The sequence below is a fragment of the Lactuca serriola genome, chromosome 4, assembly GCF_051521515.1.
Source record: "Lactuca serriola cultivar US96UC23 chromosome 4, Lser_US96UC23_V15, whole genome shotgun sequence".
Classification (NCBI taxonomy): Eukaryota; Viridiplantae; Streptophyta; class Magnoliopsida; order Asterales; family Asteraceae; genus Lactuca; species Lactuca serriola.
Window position 1 is genome coordinate 197,834,398 of NC_136411.1, and position 24,895 is coordinate 197,859,292.

At 33.0% G+C, this 24,895-nt stretch overlaps 1 protein-coding gene across 1 annotated transcript; it reads right to left on the reverse strand.

Moving 5' to 3' along the window:
• Positions 1–22,929: 22,929 nt before the first annotated feature.
• Positions 22,930–24,473, reverse strand: LOC145103126 (geranylgeranyl diphosphate reductase, chloroplastic-like). Its single transcript, XM_079040669.1, has one exon. The coding sequence runs from the start codon at positions 24,400–24,402 to the stop codon at positions 22,996–22,998; it is 1,407 nt and encodes a 468-aa protein (XP_078896795.1). The 5' UTR covers positions 24,403–24,473; the 3' UTR covers positions 22,930–22,995.
• Between the last annotated feature and the right edge of the window lie 422 nt (positions 24,474–24,895).

The window sequence follows — 24,895 nt, forward strand, 5'->3', positions numbered from 1 at the left end:
TCTAATTCAGATTGACTGTCATCGTCGTAAAACATGTCGACATTCTCCCCCTCGACTGATGAGCTTTCAGGTAAATCTTGGCTTTCCGGAGCTACAGGAGTTTCGGGTGGTGTTGAGTTTTCGGGTGTTGCAGTACCTTCAGGTGCAGTAGAGCTTTCGGGAGCTACAGTACCTTCGGGTGCAGTAGAGCTTTCGGGTGCAACTGGAGAAGAGTTCTCCCCCTCGACTTGTGAACTTGGCTGTTTTGAGGAAGATGAATTCTCCCCCTCAACTGAAGCACCGTGATGAGAAGGTTCGGTTGGAACTGATTCCCCTTCACCCAGTCATTTGGCAGCGTCATCGACGATTTGCTTCAGATGATCAACTTTGTTGTCTGCTGCATTGGCTTCTGAGAGAGTGGCGTTCTCCGGTTCATCAAATAACTCCATAAATTGCTCAAAAAATTTTGCAATCGAGGCTGTGACTTGGCCTGTTTGAGAGAAGATTTCTCCAACTGTTTCTTCCTTGGCCTTCAGCTTCTTGACATAGCTGTCATCGAAAGTCACATAATACGTTTCTTCAATCTTCCTTGAACGCTTGTTCAAAACCCTGTATGCTTTCGAAGTTAGAAAATATCCCAGAAAAATTCCTTCATCGGCTTTTACGTCGAACTTGTTACGATGTTCTTTAGAATTGAAGATAAAGCATCGCGAGCCGAACACGTGGAAGAATTTGACGTTTGGCTTTCTGTTGTTGATGATCTCATAAGGAGTGAGAGTAAATCGCTTATTGAGATAGGACCTATTCTGCGTAAAACATGCTGCAGCAATAGCAACAGCCCAAAAATATAAAGGTAAAGAAGCGAAACTTAGCATGGTTCGGGCCGCCTCACACAAAGATCGGTTTCGTCTTTCGACAATCCCGTTTTGTTGAGGGGTGTAGGGAGCTGAGAAGTTGTGACTGGTTCCTTTTTCTGCTAGAAAGTCTTCAAATTCTTTATTCTTGAACTCCAGCCCATTGTCGCTTCTGATGTTCGAACGAATTTCCTCAGCTGCACTTCAACCTGCTTGATGAACATCTTTAGCTTAAGAGTAGCTTCGGATTTGAGCTTCAGAAAGAACACCCATGTAAAACGTGAAAAGTCATCAACAACAACAAGAATATACTTGCTACCGCCAATGCTTTCGATAGATGATGGACCACACATGTCAATGTGAATTAACTCAAGTGGTTCAACAACTTTAGTGTTTATAATCGATGGATGACTTTGACGACTCTGCTTCCCCATTTCACATGCAGCACACAAATGTTCTCAATCAAACTTGAGCAATGGAAGACCCCGAACGTGACCTCCTGTGACAAGTTTGTTGATATCCTTGAAGTTGAGATGAGATAGCCTTCGGTGCCACAACCAGCTTTCGTCAGAGTGTGCTTTGGATAACAGACGGATAGCTGGATTTCCTTTGATAGGTTTGAGATTAAGAGGAAACATTTCGCCTTTGCGCTCCGATTTGAGAATCACTCTTTTTGTTTTCTTCTCTATTATTTCCGAACCCTCATCATCAAACGAAACTTTAAGACCGGTATCTCCAACAAGCTGAGATACACTGATGAGGTTATGTTGTAGTCCTTCAACATATGCAACTTTTCTAATCGTGAAGTCTCCATTTGTAATCATCCCATAACCTTTTATTGTGCCGTATGAGTTGTTCCCGAATTTGACATTCCCGCCATTTGGAAGAGATCGAAATTCCCTCAGATCTTCCTTCCTCCCTGTCATGTGACGTGAGCAGCCACTGTCAATATACCATTCTTCGTCGAACTGCTCGTCATTGATAACCTGCAAAAATCAAGCAGATTTAGGAACCCAAAGTTTCTTGGGTCCACGTGAGCCTTTCACAGGTACAGGAATAGTAAAAGAGATGTCAACAAGATATGTTCTTTTAATTAAAGTTGATTCATCTTTCTTCTTAATGGTAAAAACTTTAATTTTGTTGGGATTTGTTACAGATGGTTTGGATTTAGGTTTAGGCGTTTGGACCTTGGAATGCTTTTGATCATTTTTGACTGAGGAAACCTTCAATTTTCCTTTCAAATCCGTTGAAGATTTTGGTTTTGAGATCGAACATAATTGGATTTAGAATGGGGTTGAGAAGAATTACAAGAATTAGAACGAGAGAAGTTAGACTGAGAAGTTTTCTTGACTTGAGGTCCTGAGTGACACTTTTGTTTTTGGTCATTTGTGGGACCGAACCTCGAACTTTGATAGCTTTTGCTCATGGAACCGAACCTATGCTTTCGGTAGCTGGTCTTCTCCGAACCGAACCTTTCCCTTCGGTTGATATTATTCTCAGAACCGAACCTGTCCTTTCGGTTGTTATTACTCTCTTGCTGCCTAACAGCACTTTTCTCTGACTTTGAATTTCTGTCATGATAAGAGAAATGAGCATTTTGAGATTGCCAAAACTGTTTTCGTTCTGAGAGATTCTTCTTGTATCTCAGATTCCTTTGCTGCTTCTGATCCTTTACTTGCTTCGGCTGTCGGTGGATGTTGGCTTTTTGCTTTTGCTTTTTGTCAGCTGGTTCACTTTGAACTGATGATGTTTCGCTCGAAGGAGTGACTTCTTCTACAGGAACTCCTTTTTCTTCAGGAACTTCTTTTGTACCACTAGTACTTGGCACGTCGAAGTTGTCAGGCTTGTTTAGCGGCTCCGGCACATATCTGCCTTTGGTTTTCCAGGATGTCCGTTCTGACGGACCGACGGTTTCATCTGCATTGTCTATAGGAGCAGACCAGAAGAATTCATCACAACCATCTGCATTATCTTCGTTTACAATGGCTGTGAGTTCGGCTGTCTGATGTTTGGTTACTCGTGTGACCTTATACACCTGATTGGGTGTTGTTCTCACCTTTTGGTACACAACAACCTTTTCTTCTAGAATCGGGGACTTATTTTGGGACAAACGAGCAAACTCCACAGAATTTTCTGAAATAAGATTTTTGTGGTTTTCGGGTTTGCTCTTGACAAACTCAGAACAGTCAACTTCATCCTCTACAGAAATTTCACTCATATCATCATCCTCATTAAGCTCAGACGCGTTTTCAACATCTATTTTATTTTCTGAGCTCAAGTTGGCATTCAATGAGTCAAACTTTTGTATGGTTTCGGTCCTTAGTTTCAGTTTATCGTTTTCATCCAAAAGATTTTTCAGCATGTCCTTATGGTCCTTGGATTTTATAAAAGATTCAATTTTGTCCAGGCCATACATATAAGTCGGATTCACATCGTCAGACGAAACTACACTTTCGCAATTATATGCTTCAGCATCGATTTCATCCTCCTTAAACTCAAGGAAGGGCAGAATCATACGATGAATTTTCTATCCTATTTCATAGTTAAGATGAAGCTGAGTGATGTTAGAATAAAGACGCTTAGCAATCAAACAAAACACATTTCTTTGTTTCAAAAGTTTTAAATTGTCTCTTTGTAAATAAATGTTTTCGTCTTTGGATTTGATCAGCTCCGACTCCTTCAGCTCTATCCACATCCTCCGTTCCTCACTCTTTAAAGACACCCTGCTTATTTGGTCAGTTAGGTTAGAATTGGTGACCCATGTTTGAGTTAAACTGTTGTCTAGATGTGAGATTCTTGAATTTACATTTTTTAATTCTTTTTCATATGAATTTTGTGGGACTTTGAATGAAACAAAAATGGATTGTACCTTCTTGATCAATTCATCAAGCTCATTAAACTGCACGCTGAGAGGTTTTGCTGTGAAGCACAAGTCCTCTCGCTCCTTCGTGTCTTCATTCCCACCGTCTGTGTTGTATCCCCTCATTTGAGATACATCCGTCACCATCAAACACTTTCCACCGCTTCATTCCCCTTTTGCAACATAAGCCTTTCCATGAGATGGCTTCCTGACTTCATCATCCTCAGATTCGGTTGACCAGACCTCCACGCCACCGAACTCATCATCCGCTACCGAACCCTGCACAATTAAAGCATTCATTGAAGGGTTAGCAGTAGTTTTCTTTCTCTTGATCTCTTCAAGCTTTTTCATTAACACAGCTTCTTCATCTTTCTCTTCATCCTTTTCTGCCATTTTCTTTACGACACAGTATTTAGCATAGTGGTTCTTTCCTCCGCAGTAGTAGCAGTTCACACTAGAATCCCCTTCAACTTTCGGCTCTTTCTTTGGTTCTTCTGCCTTTGGTTCCTCCCTCACTTTTTCAGAACTATAACTTCCCTGCCAATTCCGGTTCTTATTGGTAGGAAACCTTTTCTTAATGAACCTCTTTGGATTTGACACCATCATTGCATAATCATCAGAGGTAAGATCATAATCTTCTAAGTTGAGATCTTCATCCTCTACCACATTTTTGCTTTTGGACAGAAGGGCCTAGGAACCCAAGCTTGAAACCATATTTTTCTCCTGCAAGACAATCTTTTCTTGGGATTTCAAAATCCCTACCAGCTTTGCCAATGAATAAGATTGGAATTGCTCATGAGCTTTAACAGTGGACACAACCTCTCTCCACTCAGATCTAAGACCATTCAAAAACGTAACTTTTTGTTCAATCAACTTCCTTTCTATATCGTGTTTGATCATCTTACTAAGAAGATGATTGAAGCGATCGAACGTCTGAGTGACAGTTTCATCGGAATTCTGCTTGAATTCGCCAAACTCAGACAAAAGTAAGGTCTGAATGGAACGCTCCAGATCTTCGTCTGTGGAATATAGCTCTCGCAGCCTATCCCATATTTCTTTAGCAGTGTTGCATGAACTCACCAGCCTGAATGTGTCGGATTGAAGAGCGAATCGAATCAGTCTCAATGCTTTAATGTTGCACTGAAACTTATCCTTTTCGTCTTGAGCAATATCTTTTACGTCCTTTAACAAATCATTATACTCTTTCTGAGTTTTAATGACTTTTGACGTTGCTGAATGAGCAAATGGTCCAGATACGATTGCTTCCCAAATAAGATAACCATTGTCTTCAGATCTGATAATATAATCTTCGAATTGATGCGCCCAGACTTCATAATCCTGGGTGTAAAGAATAGGAATCTTCGTCGTTGATCCGATGCTGTTTGAGATATTGATGGGATTTGATTGTGACTCGTCCATGCTTGATCGTTTAACTTGTTTGAAAGATCAGACTTGTAATGAATAATATTAGGGCAAAACAAATAAATGCTGAGTTACGTCAATTATGGAATGACGGCTCAATAAATATTAGTTAATGCGGAATAACCCTAATCGCAAACTCTTTCACAGAAAAGATGTGTATGAATTACACAGCATCCTGCTCTGATACCAATTGATAAGTTATTAAACAAACTTGATGATCGATTAGATCTATGAAACAGTTAAACGATGAATATAAAAACAGTAAATAACCCAAGTATGAATCAAGATGTGTCGAATGATTAGATTACTCAATCCTCAGCAGAGCTCGACTAAGAACTTCCGCTGTAGAGGATATTAGGGTTACAAAAACAAGAACGATAAACTTGTTGAATAATAAAACTCTGATCGTACTCTTTTATCGTCTCGTTCTAGGATGCATGCAAGCACCTATATATACTAAACCCTACAAAACTCACGGATGGACAGGCCCATACCGGAGATACATATTAGACTAACTAACGAGCCCAATAGACGCAACACAAAATACAAAACACGACCCAAAAAATTTAATGGTTGTGATCTAATCTCAAAAAAACACAATAAAAAAGATAATAATAAAAACTAAGGAACTTCTGTTCATTTTTCACAATGGACAAAATTATTTAGAGGCATGATAGTCTAATGATGTTATGAATCTATCTGCTCAATTTTTCATCGTCATTTTCTATTAGATGTTTGCATTCATGTCTGTTCAATTTTGTCATACTAAGGAAGTTGTTTATATGAATTTAAAGAGATAATGATTTGTTTTGTGTATATTTTAGTTCATTAAGCCATTGAACTTGTGTATCTTGTTTAAATTATACTATTATGACTTGCAATATCCGGTGATTATGGTATGTTCAGGACGCCAAAAATAATTCAATGTTAAAATGTGCATAAAAAAACTTAACTTGAGTAAATGTGTATATGGAATAAAGGTTGTCCTCTTTATAATTCATTATCTGTATTATTAAATGCGAAATTTATCTCGTTAACACGTTAAGAAATCAATGTTTAGTTTGTAATTTACTTAGAATAGCTATTTAGTAATAATAATTTAATTTTAAATATTAATTTCTTAAAAGTAAGAAAGTCAGTAAATTTATATAACTCTTTTACATTTCTCATTTATAGGAAAATTTTATAGTGTTGACAAATTTCTATTTGAGGAATTTAATGAAAAGATTGTGTTCAAAATAAATCATTATAATCAGGTATTGAATGTCATAACGATATATTTAAAACACAATGAATAAGTTTAATGATAAAATGTATACAAAAATTATTTCAACAACAAAACCAACAAAAACTTTGGAAAAAATAGGGGAATCTTGAATCATATAGAGTTCCTCACGAATATCTATGTGAGCTTTCACTTGAGAGTCACATCTTGCATAGAGGGTAACTAACAAAATTATATAATATTGTTAGTAATAGTTTTTAGTCGAATGGTTCTTATGTAATTAGAATTAGATGAGTTTAGTTGGTTCTAATTAACAATTATATATGGATTATGTACACTTACACCAACAATCTTCCTTTTAATGATGCCAACCGCAAAGTGTTTTTAATGCCAAAAAAAAATGTCCTAAGAATGTGAATAAATAAAAAATATTGATTATCTCTCCATTTTATTGAATCCAAAAGGGAAAACCAAACCCCCCTACGGATGGAGAATCCATGAGAAATAGAGGAGTCTGATTGAAAGTTTAGTTTGAAAATAAAGAATTTGGAAATAAGTGTGATGCGCAAGTAGTTAAAAAAACATGATCAAAATGTGGGACTTCCTTGGTTGCTATGTACATAGAGTGTTATGTATATAAAGTTGAAGTACATCAGCACTACCAAAGAGTGCATTGTCATTGTTTCCTTGGTGGACACATCTTAGTACTTAAAAGTTGTTCATGTGGCTATACTTGAATGTCATGAAAAACACGATCAAACTCAGTTAAAACTACAAATAGGTTAAAAATGATGGGAAATCTTCAAAAGAATTCCTATATTTTGATACTATTAATGAAAAAGTCATTCCTGTTTTTTTTTTTTTACAATTAAACTCATGATATCAGTAAACGTTTGCGAGTCTTATAACCGGTTAATGCTAATGTTTACCAATTTTTTGGGCTGAATTATAATAAAAAACCAAAGATGATTTTTTTTCATTACTTAGGACAAAGTTTAAAGACTGCTCTAGAGATTTCCCATTTAATTTATATACAACTAAGAGATTCAATAACTAAATACATTTTATTTCATCATTGTTTAATACAATAAAACAAAATAGAATAAAAACTCGATAAATTATTACTCAATTATAAGATAATTTATAATTTGCTAATACAATAAACTATTACAAAATAGAATAAAAGCAGTTTGAAGATAATATTTTTGACGGGTCCGATTCGGAGATAGAATGTTAAATTAATAATTTGCTAAAACTATAAGATAATTTATAGACTCCATATAAAATATAAATTAATAAATTCTTATATATTAGATACTATGATACTACATAAGAAATTACTAATTCATATTTTAAATGAAGTCCAAAAATTAACTTATAATTTAACAATATTAGTTAGCATTCTATCTATGAATCATGACACACAAAAAATATTATCTTAATAAATTTATTAATACCCGAATATTATTTTTGCCATAGATTTTTTCCCTAGGTCTTTTTTACAATTAAGCTAGCATCCAATTTTGCTACCAAGAATTACTATATGTTTCCATGGTTTGTTGGATGTGTTTTGTAAGATAGTTCATAGATTTTCGTCATGGTTTAATACAATAAAACATTTATCATATGCCTCAAAGGTATGTTGGACGTGTTTGTTAAGGTAGGCAATATTATCAAGCAAACTAACAACACCAACATAAACATTTATGTTGGTGTTAAAGGAAATTAAACGTTTATGTTAGTGTTGTTAGTTGCCTTATGTTATAGCCTAACTCACAAACCGCTTTCAATATATCTTGGAGGCTTATGATATGTAATTCTATCTCGGTGTTGTTAGTTTGCCTTATGTTATATAGTTTTATGTTGGAGGCCTATGGTATGTAGTTTTATGTTAGTATTGTTAATTTGCTTAATTTTATAGCCTAACTCACAAAAGACGTCCAACATACCTTTGAGGCCTATGATATGTAGTTTTATTGTATTAAACAATGATGAAATCTATGATATAACCTGCCTCACAAAACACACCTAACATACCTTGGAGGCCTATGGTACTTCTTCACACCAAAAATCTATGATGCTAGCATAATTGTGAAAAGTAATATACGACAAAAATTAGTACTCAGTTATTTAATAAATTGTTTAAGATAATATTTTTTTTGACGGGTCCTAATTTGGGATAGAATATTAAATTAATAATTCGTTAAATTTATAAGATAACTTATAGACCTCGTTTAAAATATGAATAACTAATGTAGAAATGACACATTAGCCATATGATGTTTTGCACATTTCCCCTGTTAGACCGTTAAGTATTTTCCATGCATTATGATGAAATAAGCTGTGAAGTGACCTGTCTTTTTAGTCCATATGACCTATCATTACGAGTTCCATAGTTCCATGTACGGAGTGGTTTTTAGTTAATTAAAAAAGTAAAATCAACCCTTCTTCCTCCTTCTTGTGACCCTTTCACCATCATTCTCTGTCTTCATAATTTTTGTTTCCTTTCTTTAATGATTGGAAGCACCTATAAGAAAAGTAGTTTAGTAGAATGTATATGAATAGAAACAATGATATACAACCATCATATAAACATGAAATACCAATAACCCCCACCCACTAAATCAATCGCTAATTTTCAAGCTAGAATAAGTTATAGATACCAAATATATCAACTTCAGAATAATCAGTCGGTGGATGGTAATCAAATTTAGTTCCCAATGTGCGGTTTATAACATTTATAAGCATTGCATTGACATAAAAGGGAGCAGAAAAGATTAAAACCTTCTCCGATTGGAGTTTATTTCTTCGTTTGAGTTCATCTTCGTATCTCTGGAGAGTTCCCTTGAGCTTTTCGCCCTTATCACACAACATATTACATAGTGTTACCAAGATTCTTTTAGATCTCGCAATACACTCAGTAATTTCATCGTATGATTTCATCTGGAGTTCCAAGTTTTCCTTTTGATTCTCTTGCACGTCTCATCCACTGTCGCCATATTTGGATTTCCTTTTCGATGTCATCAGAAGTTCCATCGAACGATTTTCGTTACCGAAAGATGAAGGTAAAAGTTGTTTCCAGTTAAGGGCCAACTTCCTCCTTATGATTTTGCTGCAAATGCTTTTTTCCTCGATTCCCATGCATAAAATGTATGTAAAATCGTCGCTGATTGAGGTCTGTACGGTGGTTGTAGAAGAGGGATTGACTGAAAAGGATGTGGAGAGAGAGACAGCGAGCTCCAGTTACTGCACCCACCATGGAAAGTAGTTGAAAAGTTGCTAGCTTTATCAACTAACTAAAGAACGTCATATGGCTGCTTTGCTTGTTGAACGTTCAAGTATAGACCTTAAAAGTCAGGCCACCATTAATGTACATAGGATGAATGGGAAGGAGAAAGAGATATGATAGAGAAATGATGCCTGAGAAATTGGATGTTTGTGGATAGGTAGGGTCTATGTGGCAAAATGAACAAATAGACCCGACAAAAACAAGTTTATTTCCTTATAAAGCACATAAAATACTTAAAGGACTGAATGAGTAAATGTACAAAAGATCGGAGAGCTAATGTGTCATTTCCCCAAAAATAGTTCCTTATGTAATATGTAGTATATAAGAAATTATTAATTTTTTTTATATAGGTCTATAAATGATCTTATAATTTTTTACGAATTATTAATTTAACATTGTATTCCTGAATCAAAACCCATTAAAATATTATCTTAAAGGATTTATTATATCAACTATTAATTTATCGACTTTCTATTCTATATAGTTTTTATTGTATTAAACAATGATGAAAAAAATGTGTTTAGTTATAGAATCTACTCGTTATATATAAAATGATTGATAAATCTCTAAAAATTACTTTAAATTTTGATCATATTAATGAAAAAAACATCTTTGATTTTTAAATTAAAAAAGATATTTTTCGTTAGTAAAGTCAAAATTGGACTTGTCTCGATATTAAAAAAAATGATTGTTAACAGTGATTGTGTTTAATTTTTTCTTATTTTATTTTATTTTTGCGTAACAACATGTTGTCTATTTTTATTTGCTAACTAGGTGTAGTCGTGTATTACACGGGTTGATTTAAAAAAAATTAAACATTAAATTAAGTGTAAACAAAAAATACATTTTAATGTACAACTTTAAAATAAGAAAGAAAGAAACGTATTTATTGCAATTTAATATATATATATATATATATATATATATATATATATATATATATATGATATGATATTTAATACTTTACATATATAATTATATGGCTTTAATTTTTAAAATTGAAATAAATCAAAAATTGACAATTTTATAATATTTGTTTCAAAAATATCTCAAAATGATAAGTGTCAAAACTCATGAGAAATTAACCTTCATTTATTAAGGATGATGCTTGTAGACATGTGTTTTAGACTTTTAGTCTATTTTAGTATTTTGGGCATCAAAAAATTTGAATTAGTATACGAGTTTGAAATAATTTTGGAAAACATTAAAATGGTTTTGTTTAATACTATAATGATATTATTTTATATTCTTATATGCTGATTTAAAAGTAAAAAAACAGATTAAAGAAATTTTTTTCTTAAAATGCCCGGTGGTTAGGAGATAAAAACCGAACAATATCAACTTCCGCCTAATGTCAACCATCATGTGCTTTCATTTCTTTATATCATTTGAATATATAAACTTTAATCATTAATTTGTATTAAATAGTTTTGTTATGTTATATCTTTGTCCTGTTATGTTGGATAATGTTGATCCTGAGTTGATACTATTATTAGTTATTTTGCATTTATAAAAATCCGTACAAATATTTTTTTTATAATTTTGTGTAGTTTAATATTTATACCAACATCAGTTGCATTGTTGAATAAAAATACAGAAGTTGGAACAAATATCTTCTTTTAAAGCTTAATAACCTCAACTGTAAGTTTTTCATATATTTTCTTATTTTGTACATGATTTTTGGTAATATGACTTTTAAATTGTAATTTGTAGGGTGTATTTTTTTTTCTCTTTTGCCATGAGCCTTTTATTGGTTTGGACCGACCTTGATGCCGATGTAGCTAGTCTTCTTCTCTTATCACCGATAGATACTAAAAGGACGTGCATAAATTACTAAAATAAAAAACGATAGTTGATACAGTAAAACCAATATATAATATGTTTTGTTAAAGGTTTTTATAATAGACTTTGTGTCTAATATATTTTCATTTTTTTTAAATCAATATTTAATTAATATTGTTTTATTATTTAAAATAGAAATTAAAAGAAAAATAATTATGCATACAAATACAGCAAATTTATAAACCTTTAAAAAGGCTTATAAGGATGGACAATTTTGAAAGTCGGCTCCGGTAAGAGGATATCGGTACTGTCGCACGGTACAACGAAGGCTACGATTTCAAAAGGAAATAAGGACTGCAAGTTTGGTCTATGACGGGTTATAGAACCAGTGAATTTTCTTGGCTTTTTCATTTTCCAAATCTTTAACCGCTGACTCGTTCAAAGAATCATAAATATTATTTTATTTTTAAACTTCTTAATTATATTAACCTCTCTATTTTGTATAATTCGTAATTTGTAACCTTTTATTTTGTAAAATAATATCTTTCATTATTTTACTTTTTAAAAATATATCTTTCATTCCTACATTCAACTTTGTAAAATGTCAGTTTCACCCTTCATTTTTTAAACTTTCGTGTTTATCCACCATCCATGTAGTGTGTATATGTGTGTGTGCGAGTATATATATATATATATATATATCAAGGTTGTAAAACTCGCTCGACGTTAGCTAGTTGGTGGACTGGGGTTAAAGGATTAATCGGCTAGGCGGAGATTAATCGGGGACCATTAATTGTTAATTTATTATATTTTAAAAAGTGAAATAGGACTAATATCATATAAAAGTTCATAAATATCACTAATATCATAACAAAATAGGTTAATATGATAACTACAACAGTAATCACACCTCAAGTAGTTTCTATTGAGATATATAACTTCTTCAAAGTGTTAAATTTTCATCGGGTTCTACTATTTCAGTCATTTTGTATGCATGGATTAATCGTTAGGCGCTCTCTAACGGTCGAGTAGCACCTAGGGATTAATCGGGACCTAATCGGGATTTTCACAACATTGATATATATATATATATATATATATATATATATATATATATATATATATATATATATATATATATATATATATATATATATATATATAGAGAGAGAGAGAGAGAGAGAGAGAGAGGGGGAGGTAGGTTCAAATGTTTCTCACATATATTTTGTGCTAGAATGCACCAATAGAAATTTAGTATTAATTATATGTATATTAAATGCTATCCATACTTAACATTCATTTTTATGGAAACCAATAAAATCGTCATTAATGTCAACAATAATATGCTTTCAGAATAAATCCATATCTAGAAGAATGAGAGTGTATTCCAGCAGAATAAGAGTGTATTTTATTAGAATACATTTTCGTTCTTCATATTGCATGCAACTTTATTGTATTTTAAGTGAGTGAGCTCTGAAACAAAATATGAACTCATATATAAAAACGAATATGTGAATTGATTCTGAAAGAATGTTATTGCTGACATTAATGACAGATTTAATTAGTTTCCATAAAAAGAGAATTATAATTATGGATATTATTTAATATACATATAATTATGGAAATAATTTAATATCTATATTTATTTAAATAAATAATTATTTAATTTACTAAATTCCTATTGGTGCATTCTAGCACACAATAAATATAAGAAACAAAATAACATAGCCCTATATATATATATATATATATATATATATATATATATATATATATATATATATATATATATATATAATAGTAAATACTGTGAAAACGTAATAATATTATGTTTATACTATTATTCTGCAATGAATGTTGTATATGTGTATTGTTGAAGTAATTGTAATATAATATTAACGTTTGATTATTCATATATTCGTTAGAATTTTATTATTCTATTATAAATTTATGTATCTGCATTTTTGTAGTAAATTCTAATTTTAGTTTTAACATATAAGTATTCATGTATTCAGAATAATGATATAAAGTTGTGCATACAAAATTCATTACAGCATAATAATAAAAAAGTAGTTTTTTATGTAGCCATATTCTTTATAGTTTTTATTTTACCTATATATATATATATATATATATATATATATATATATATATATATATATAATGACTTGAAAGGGTAATATATTATTTGATTTGTACACATTTAGTCACTAATTTTTTTTCGTCCACATTTACCACTTCAACTTGTTAAACTGTACAAATTTAGTCCTGATGACCAGCTATTCTTGATTAGCCGGTACAAATGACTTAATAGGGTAATATATTTCTCACTTTGTACACATTTAGTCCTTAATATTTTTTTTACACATTTAGTCCTTAATTTTTTTGTTGCAAAATAAGTCATTTTTTGTACTCATTCAATACTTATGAATGATTTAGTTAGGTTTTTCTACCGATATCTTATGTGAGATAGCCATATGGTAGTGGGATGGGTTGAGGTGATCCTGCTATATGTTGTAGGCCAAGATACCTGGTGTGGGCCAACAGTAAGCCATAGGCACGGAGGCTCGAGAAGAGCGGTTGGGTTAAGGTGGCATGCTGACAAACCCCTAGTATTCTAGTTTGATGACTGTTTGGACCTGTTACATGTTAGTATTCCGATCTGATGACTGATTAGGTCAAGGTATTCCAATCTAATGAGTGTGGGCCCGTTATGCATGATAATAAGTTTGCTGTATCGGGTATTTTAGGAGAAACTCACTATACATTGTGCTTACCCAGTTGTTTATGTTTTCAGGTTTGTATCGTTGATCATGGGAAGGAGAAGACATGACTGTACAAACTCATAAATAGTATTGAGGATTCCACGTTTCTTATATTACTCTGATTTTCGATAAATGTATTTTGGAATAAACGTTTTTCTTAATAATGGATTTATAAGCAAATCTGAATCGATTTCTTTACCAAAACTTCAGTTTTTTGAAGAATAAAACCCAAAAAACGATTTTATGTTCGATTTTTGAAGAGAAAACTTAATTTCCAGAAAGGAAATCGAAGATTTCTGAGTGTGTGTTCATATTTATCTTTTTTTGAGTGTGTTCATGTTCATCTTTTTCTGCGTTCGTGTTTATCTTTTCAGATTTTGACTTTTAAATAATAAACACAATAACACATACACACATAAGATCTGGGTATGTATTCTTGAAAATCGAATGAAGATATATGAAGATCTGAAAATCGAATGAATATATCTGAAGATCTGAAAATCAGTGTGTGTTCTTGAATAAGAATTATATGTGTGTTCTTGAACGATGTGTGTTGTTAAACAAAAATCATGTTTTGATCTTATTCAAGTTCCATTTGTGAAAATGAGACGTTACACATAAACATCAACAACCCCATACACATCATCAATGATTGTCTCACATTCATAAGTAAATGAGTACAAAAACAAAAATTACTTATTTTGAAACAGAAAAAATATTAAGGACTAAATGTGTATAAAAATATTAAGGACTAAATGTGTACAAAATGAGAAATATATTACCCTGTTAAGTCATTTTTCCGATTAACCTGGATTAACCGGTCATAAGGACTGAATGTGTACAATTTAACAAATTGAATGGGTAAATGTGTACTAAAAAAACTCAATGATCAAATATGTACAAATCGAAAAATATATTACCCTTTTAAGTCATTATTCCATATATATATATATATATATATATATATATATATATATATATATATATATATATATATATATATATATATATATATATTGTAACAACCGGTTATTTCGGATCAATAAAAGTCAATGAGATTCAACCAAAAGTCAAGTACGGTTAAGAAAAATCAAATAGTTAAAAATTAAATAATAAAAATTCAAGTTACCTTTATGGATTTTGATTTTTGGAATCAAAAAGCACTAAAACCGAAAATCACTTTGTGGAACAATTAAGGACCGAGATGTAGGCCTTGGACCGAGAACCACCCATCGAAAACTCTTCTTGGCCGAGATCCCCATGTGAGACCGAGAACCCTCATTCGAGGAACCACCTATGGACCGAAAACACTTTAGACCGAATACTACACTTCTTGGTTAGAACTATTAGACCGAAAGCTTGTGATTTCAGTTAGGATAGGCCAAAAACACCATTTCTAGGCGGTGACACACTATTCAAGAGGATAAAATACACATTTCAATGCTTACATCACATCACAACTTCCCCTATATTTATATGCTAAACCGAAATCAATGCCTCATTTCTCACTTTACACTTAGAAAACCTTCCACAATTTCTCTCAAAACCCATACTTACGTCTTCAAATCTTCATAATTCTCAAGAATAATATTCATATCTTCAAGCATCCCTAGAAAACTTCATTCATCACTTCCCTGGAAAATCAAGCCTATCAATTAATTCTTAGGAATTAATTGGTAAGTTTCCCTTTTTAATCTAGTGTTTTAATAACACTCCCATATTAGTATAACTAATTTACACACAATATCGTGTGTTAATACTCATAGGATTCGAACATCGTCATGTATTGTAACTCGAAGAGCTTCCCTATCACTTTGTTATCCGACCAAAAACACATCCGATGTGAGTTCATAACTCTATAGTTTTTACGATTTTTTTTCATGTTTTAAGGAGGGAATACAAGTAAAACACAAGAAAACTTGTGTTAAAATATGAATCGTTACATTTATATTTTTACAAAATATAAATATCCATATGGATATAAAGTTGTTTATGATAAAACTTTAACCCTTTTGTAACATGTCGAGCAAAAAGTATATAACTATATAAACGAAAATATATAATTATTATTTCATTTCATTTTATTATCATGTCAAATTTGATAATAGTATTTAATGGGTTCACTATTTCAACGAAATATTTCTATAAACTATAATATATATAGTTTATGAAACATACATACTATTTTACCCTATTGGGGGCACAAAAAATAATTATTTATAAGAACAATTATTTTTCATACTATATAAACACTATGAAAATGTAATACATACAAACATTACAAGAAAAAAGGATTTCGAATTCACTACACTATACATAAACCGTTGATATAGCTTTGTGAGACATTATCTATAACACTCTAAATTTTCAAAAAAAAAATTTCATTTTTAAATCTCATAAAATCAGTATCAGATTTTCTCAAAATCCCAATGTATCAAATGTCAAAAACACGATTTAACAAAACAATTGATAATATCTCAAAATACTCGTCATGGTCTCAAACATATGTGTACAATCAAGTCGGTGCCTTCCCGCAATCCTGAGAAGTACCTGAAACACATAACATACAACACGGTAAGCATGAAGCATAGTGAGTTCCCCAAAATACCACATACACAAATAATAAGCCTCGCATGGCTATAACTCGGCATGGACCCTCCGGTCTCATGCGTCTCAGTGAGGACCCTCCGGTCTCATGTCTCGGTGTGGACCCTCCGGTCATGTGTCTCAGTGAGGACCCTCCAGTCTCACAACTCGGATTGGACCCTCCAGTCCTATATCTCAGTGAAGACCCTCCGGTCTCACAACTCGGTCTGGACCCTCCGGTCCTATCTCAGTAAAACACAAAATAATATAGCACATATCACAAATACAAAATACATAATATCACATAACTCAGTATAATAACATGACCCTCCAGTCGATAACTCAATAAGACCCTCTGGTCACATAGTATTACCGCTCAGGTAAGTATAGTGAGAAGACTCACCTTGGAAATAAGCAAGTAGATCTAGCACCCCCACGAACAGTCTAGACTCCGCCTACATAATATAATTATCTCTAATAAGCAAATTGTAATAACCACTTGAGATACTAAGCTAACTCCTCTACTAAATCTCAAAAGGGTGAAAAGACTATTTTACCCCTCCATGGTCTCAAAAGTCCACAGTTGACCAAACCCTAAAAGTCAACGAGAGTCAACGCTCAATTCCACAGTCCATGTTGATTAAACTCGTCGAGTTCCCTCGTTTTTCTCAGAAGTATCGGTAAAATCCAACTCAACTCGTCGAGTTGTCTCATTAACTCGCCGAGTTGTAGCGCGTTCAGTCTATCGGGAAAAACCCTAGCTGACTCGTCGAGTTGGCTCATGCACTCTCTGAGTCCCTTTAGACCATTTCGCATTCAAAGGATTCTAAGCAGAAGTAAGGTTCCAAACTCTAGATCTATCCTCCCAAGGTTGAAATACCACGTGAAGCTGCAAGCTTTACGTCCATGCATGGCATCTAGGGCACGAAATGCCAACACAAGCTCTATTTAGGGTTTAATGCATAGAAACTTGTCAACAGCTTGATAAAGCTTGGATCTTTGTGCTCAAAGGACAACATAAGGTCCAAATCTGGAGTCTCAACTCCATGGCAAGCTCTAAACACTCTAGAACTCAAGAAAGGATGGAAAAAGGCCCTAAACTTCTTAGGAACAAGATCTAACCAAAACAATGAGCAAGGTTGAAGCTTTTTACCTCCAAACTGAAGCTTGCACTGAAAAACACTTGATCCAAAAGCCTCTTCTCGTTCCAAGCCTTGATGCTCTTCACTCCTCTTCCAAATGTGCACTAGAACACCCAAAGTTAGCTTCTCTCTTTCTCACAAATGAATACACTCAATTAGGGTTTCTCACAGAGTATAAGGGTGATAAGGGAGGCGGAAATGAAGGCTGAAGGTCCTTTAAATAGGACATAAACCCTAAAATTTAGGGTTTTCTCACTCAGCACCTACTCGTCAAGTTGGGGTCCTCCAACTCGTCGAGTAGATTCTAAAAATCACACGGCCAATTAACTCCTCTACTTGGCGAGTTGGGGCAACCAACTCGTCTAGTTGCTATGAAATTATAAAGGTAAATTAATTAAATATTATACTTGGGAGTGGGGATGTTACATTATCTTCAAGTACTTACCTAAGTACCAACGAAAGTCTTGTATTATAATCAGAGTCTCCTAGAGGGAGAACGTGTCACTTTTGTATAGATCTATACGGGACTGACAATCCCGCACCTAAACTGTTAGCTACAGTTAGACCGATAGGTCTGGGGTGACAAATGTCGTACCATTCTGACACCCGAAGAACGTCTTAACAGGTCATCAGCCATCAAGTATGGTTATAATAACTCACAGTTGGGTATTAACAATACGTTTGGTTTACAGATACAAACATATCTTCAACTGTTTTTATTTAATGATAAAACTACATTACACGACTTTCAAGTACAATACCATTTACATTATGGAAACATATATTTACAGGATTTTACACAGGTACAACTACAGAACATTATTTTTCAGTACAATACAGTTTACTTTTTTGGAAACATGCATTCAAATGGTTTTATATAAGGATAAAACTACGTATTTTTATTTGAAGTATGGAAAATACTTGTGTACTACGGTCTTGGAACATTTAAGACTACATTACATATAAAAGAAAATATTGAATTTTCTGGAAGAGAATACTACCATTTTCAAGAAACAAAGATACATATTTCTCATACAAAATGCTTATGAACTCATCAACTTTAATGTTGACAATTTTTACAAAACCACTTGTATTCTCAGTGAATCACTAAGACGGGTAACATCAAGCTTTTTGAAGACGAGACGCTAAGACGTCAGTCAAGTCTTATATCATCATATTGTAATTGATTTTTGAAACATGTAACACTTGCAAACCATGTAACTTTATCAATTATATTTATGACGGTTGTGTTTGCTTTGATTTCTATTATTTAGTTGCAATGATATTGTACTATGATGTCATCCACCCCTGGACATTTCCGCCGTTTTGGTTTGGGGGTGTGATAGATTTTTATCATAGCATTGTTTATAGTGAACTAAGTATATCAAACCACATAAAATATACAACTATAGACACAATAGGACTAAAACACTCTTACCAAGAAGTATACCTTTTAAATATAATAAAATTTTTATAAAAGTATACATACCAGAAACAGTATCATGGTAAGAACCATATAAAAGTATTTAGATAAGTTGGACATTGCGGTTAAGCCTGGATAATTATGTAACTATATATGGGATAAATATAGCCTGATCAACTATATTTATTCAAGATACGACCGACATGTGTTTAGGAATGATCGCAGTGAACAACAAGCTTAAAACTTACCAACACTCCATACAAGGAAACTCTAAAACCAAACATAAAATTTAAAATACTACATGAGTGTTTTTATGATACTATGCAACTATACAATTAGGCTCTTTTGTATGCCTTTCATACTGTTATTCTTGTACGGTTGACATAAACAAACATGTAATTAAGATGTTCTAATTCAACAACATCTTTAAACCTTATGGCAGAAAAATGCCACCAAAGAAGTCAAACAGGAACAAAAACAACACCCCCAAGAACTCCACTACCGCCACAGATGGACACTGCTATCTTCCAACCTATGGTGACAGTCGTTGTAGTAGTCGCCATGGCGCAAATTAGCTCGAATAGCGCCAGTGGGACGGGAGGTGGTACAAGTAATACTAACCAAGGAAATAACCAGGGGCACCCAAGGGAATGCTCCTACAAAGACTTCACAAATTGTGTAACCGTGTAACTAAAGTCTAACCATTGGATTAATAAAAAATACAATCATTCTTGAAATAATAGTATTATATTTAATATTTATTTTTTTAAGAATTCAAAGTTCAAAAACGTCTTAGGGTAATATAGAGTTATGGATATTTTGTGTATTCTTATTTTAGGTAACAAAATAATAAAATCCAGATCTTTTGAAATTTATTTTTATTTTTATTTTTATTATTATTATTATTATTATTATTATTATTATTATTGCAATAATCACTCTTTTTAGGAGAAATGCTTTTGAGATATAATCAAATATGTTTTCATTCTTTATAGAATACGTTTTTATTATAAAAAAAATGTATGTTTTTGTTCTAAAAATTAGGTTTTCCGATTTCAAGTTTTCGATTTTTAAATTAAAACCCCAACAATCAAGAATTAAACATTCAAAAATCAAGAATTATATATATATATATATATATATTAATTACCAAAATTGGTATATGAGAGGATTCACTGTTCATTCCAAATAAACAGCAAAAGAAGTTCATACTTTCAATTTTTTTTTCATTTTCCTCATTTTATTTTTATTTGTTTTATATTTTGTATCTCTAAATTAATTTTGATGTAACAGTTTTTATCCTTATAATTTTAAAATTATATATATATATATATATATATATATATATATATTCTTTCTCCTTAATTAATTTTTATTTAATAGTTTTCAACCTTTATAACTTTAAAGTTAAATTATTAGTATTTTATATATTATAATTTGGTTCCTTATTATATTTTAAAGTTCCATTTTTACCCTTTATATAATTTTTTATTAATCTTTTTTTTATTAATTTCTTAAAGATACACTTTCAAGTCAATTGTTTGTATCTATGTTGTATTTTGATATTTTTGTACTCCACTTTATTTGATTTAATCGTCTTCGTTGTATATATGGTGTTAAATTGCGTTTTTTAACATACCGGAGCTTCCGCAACAACACACGGATGGTCCAAACCCTAGTTAAATATTAAAACCCAAGAATCAAGAATCCCAAATCGATTACAAAACACAATTCTCGTAGCATTACATCAAAAATAATAAAAAAGCGAATGAATACTTGAAAAGAATACACTACAAGCGCAATTATGAAAAATCGATCGTTACTCTTTAAAAATTATATTCCTTCTCGCTAGAATGAAAAGAATATATGTCAAAGGACGAACTAAAGGAGCATTCTTTTTTTAAAGTCGTAAATATGTTTTCTCCTTCCTTCACTCTTCTCCACAATCGTACCAACAACCCTGTTCTTAAGGCACTGCAAAAATTCATAAACAATTGTAAGATATAAAATAATAAATAATATCAACAATCATTAGCTATTTACATATAAACATAAAAGAATAAAAAAATATAATAATAAAAGAAAACCATGAGACACAAATCGTTGAAACGTACATGTGAATGCTTTTTTATGTTGACATTGTCATAATGAAAATCCACTAGAACAAAATAGTAGCCCACCAATGGAGTCTTTTATGCCATTCGAAAAAGAGATGTGAAGAATGCATCCTCCTTTCACTCTCTCATGCTACATGTGATGTACATGTATAATCTCAAGAATATGGTCTAAAAATGGAAGCCCTCCAAATGAATCTAAAGAATATGTCATGAAACTATAATGAGTCTATAAATTTCAAGTTTTTAGGATGGGTACAACTTGGAATCAGACCTAAAATGGTAATTTGCATCAACACGAACAACCAAAACCATCATCTGTTAAAATTCATACCACATAATCAAGCAAAACTGAAGTCGATAACATAAGGCATGGTAATACTTAAGATCAAGAAAAGGAGCAAATTTATAAAACGCAAACTACATGACAACAACATAGGTCAATATACATATATTCACTTTGAAAAAGAGGCATGTATAACATCTAAACAAGGTTAATTCAATTAGATAAATGGGAAAACAAAATAACAACAGGCAGCCCTACGTACATGTATGAGAATCTCTGAATCTGTATTAGATTTTATTCATCAATACCCTCAAATTAACAAGTAAAAAAAGACGAAACTTACTTCGGTAAATATAGTAGACATCGCCTAACGTGTGCTTGATTGACGTTTGAGATTTCCAAGTTTTGAATGTTATTACGTTCCAAACAACTTCAAAAAGATCCAGAAATCGGGGAAAAACTCATCGATTGTGATTGAAGCGGATAACATATAGGTTTGAATTCGGAGTTAATTGAAATTCATGTACTTAACGATAATATAATTAATAATAAAAATATTCTATTTTACTCAATTGGAAAGCTTAGGGGTGTTCGTTTGGATGGATCGGTTTGATCCGATCCAATCAAGTGAATCCACATTGATTTCGGTTTTCAAAACATGGATCCAAATAATCCAAACTAAATTCAAATCCGATCCGATCCAATCCAATTACAATTTGGTTGGATCGGTTTTTATAATTCGGTTTTAAAAAACCGAAATGTTTTAAAACGACATATAATTATAATATTACCCAATTTTACACAAGAAGCGAAAAAAATTAGTTAGTTGTGATTTGAAATTTATAAGCAACTAATAAACAAATATATTATAGTTAAATATTTTATTGATAGAAAACTTTTAAAAGATAATATATATTGATGTTTTTTTATCGGGTGAAATATTTTGAACCAATTTGAAAAAATAAATTACAAAATTAATTGATAACTATAGATATATATTATAAATAAATAAATAATAAATGTTTATTCGGTTTTTTGGACTATTCGATTCTTATTTTATTAACCAAAACCAATCCGAAATCCAAAATAATAATTCGGTTTTGTTGAAAACCAATCCAAAAATCCGAATATCCGAACCAAATAGTCCAATCCAAATTGTCCAATTGAACAATTCGGTTTTATCCAAATAGTGAACAACCCTAGGAAAGCTAAACATAATCAGATATCAAATTTAGTATTACATTGATATCATGAATATTATTAATAACTTAATTTATCTTAACAATCTCATTGTTAAGCGCATGGGCCCTAACCAGACTCCCAATCGTGTTCACGACGAGCTTCATGTCCTCCAATGGATTCCCCGTCGCCACCTTCTTGTACAAATAACTGTCGAAAGTCATCTTTTGAACATACTCATTGCTACACATCTCCACAAACGCCTCCTTCGCCGGATTTGACCTGTAAAACACCTTCTGCAACACATCCAGCACCTTATACGTCGGCCAATATGTTTTATCCCATTTCTTCAGATAACTCCTCAGATCACCCTCATCCACCATCCTCCTACCGTTCTCCGATCCCTCCACTATCGCCTCCGCACACATCCGCCCACTCTTTGCCGCAAAATATATACCTTCACCGGAGCATTTCGTCACATACCCCGCCGCATCTCCTACCAGGGCTACCCTCTCCACCACTCTCCTTGGTCGGGGGTGTTCCGGGATGGGGTGAGCTTCCACCCGTATGATCTTTCCGCCAAGAATCTTGTCATGCGCACGGAGGCGCGTGGCAAGCTGGAACTTTTTGATGTCGGGTTTGTGTGTGACTGTTCCTGTTCCGACAGCTACGTGGTCGCATTTCGGAAACACCCATCCATAGAAGTCTGGTGATACGTCCTTGCCGAAGTATAGCTCAGCAAGGTTCTCGTAGTAATGCATTTTGTCTTCTGGGATCTTGACTCGTTCTTGAAACGCTATTGCATACTCGTAATCACCGGCCTCAATGGATTTTGCGACACGGGAATTTGCTCCGTCAGCGCCGATTATTGCGTCCACTTCAATACTCATCCTTTCTCCGGCTGATCCTCTTTTTCCGTTGTAGGCGTTGTAATAGAGGACGTAAGGTGCTTTTTTCTCTTGGGGTTTGTCTATTTTGACAAAAAATCCGTTGATGATGGTGGCACCGGAGGCAGCAGCGCGGTCACGAAGGTATGCATCGAGGACTTCCCGGCGGACCATGCCGAAATACTCATGGGGCTTAAGGGTTTGACCGACGTTGACGGCAATGTTGGACGGGGAGATTATCTTCATCTTGGTGATACGGCGGTCAATGATATCCAACGGCAAGTCAAACTCTCCGACCATGCAAAGTGGAATGGCACCACCACAGGGCTTGGCATTGTCCAGTTTGCGCTCGATCAAGAACGTCTCTATTCCGCCTTTGGCTAGAGTTTCGGCCGCTGCTCCACCGGCAGGACCACCGCCAACGACTGCGACTCGAAGGTTTCGTCCATTGATTTTTGGGCTGGTTTTGGCGGCGACGACATTGAGACGGCGGTAGTGAGCTTGGCTTGGTGCAATGAATTTAGGTAGAGTGGTGAGTGAGTGATGGTGATGTTTTTCCGGCAAAGATGGTCGGAGGCCGACGAAGGACTTGAATGCAAAAGAGGCCATTCTGATTCGGGGGAGACTGACTTTGGCTAGTTTGAATAGTTTGTCTTAAAGGTACAATGGGGATGTGTGGTTAATACCTATAGGATGATAGGGGTTACCTTTATACTAACAAATTTATTGAAATAATAACATCCCATTTTCATTATGTCTCTCCAATTTTTAACTAAAAATTATTAATCTCCTGTTTTATGTTTAGCTTAATGAAGAAACAGTTTCCACAAGACATTGTGGATGGTAGCCTATCATATCATAAATAAAATATCATTCTCAAGGACAACTTTTTGCCTTATAATTATTTATGTTCTAAAAATTATATAGTTTGTATATATAACGTCCTTTTAGAATATATATTATAATCTACGAATCAATTTTCAATATATAATCTACTTCAATATATAATGTTTGGAAGTTACATTAAATATAATGATATGACTTTAACTATTATAAAAAATTAATTATATATATAAAGACATACTTTTTTTTTTTAATTTGT

What these genes read in the sequence shown, in the direction of transcription:
- LOC145103126 (XM_079040669.1), bottom strand. Translation starts at nt 24,402, where the DNA reads ATGGCCTCTTTTGCATTCAAGTCCTTCGTCGGCCTCCGACCATCTTTG.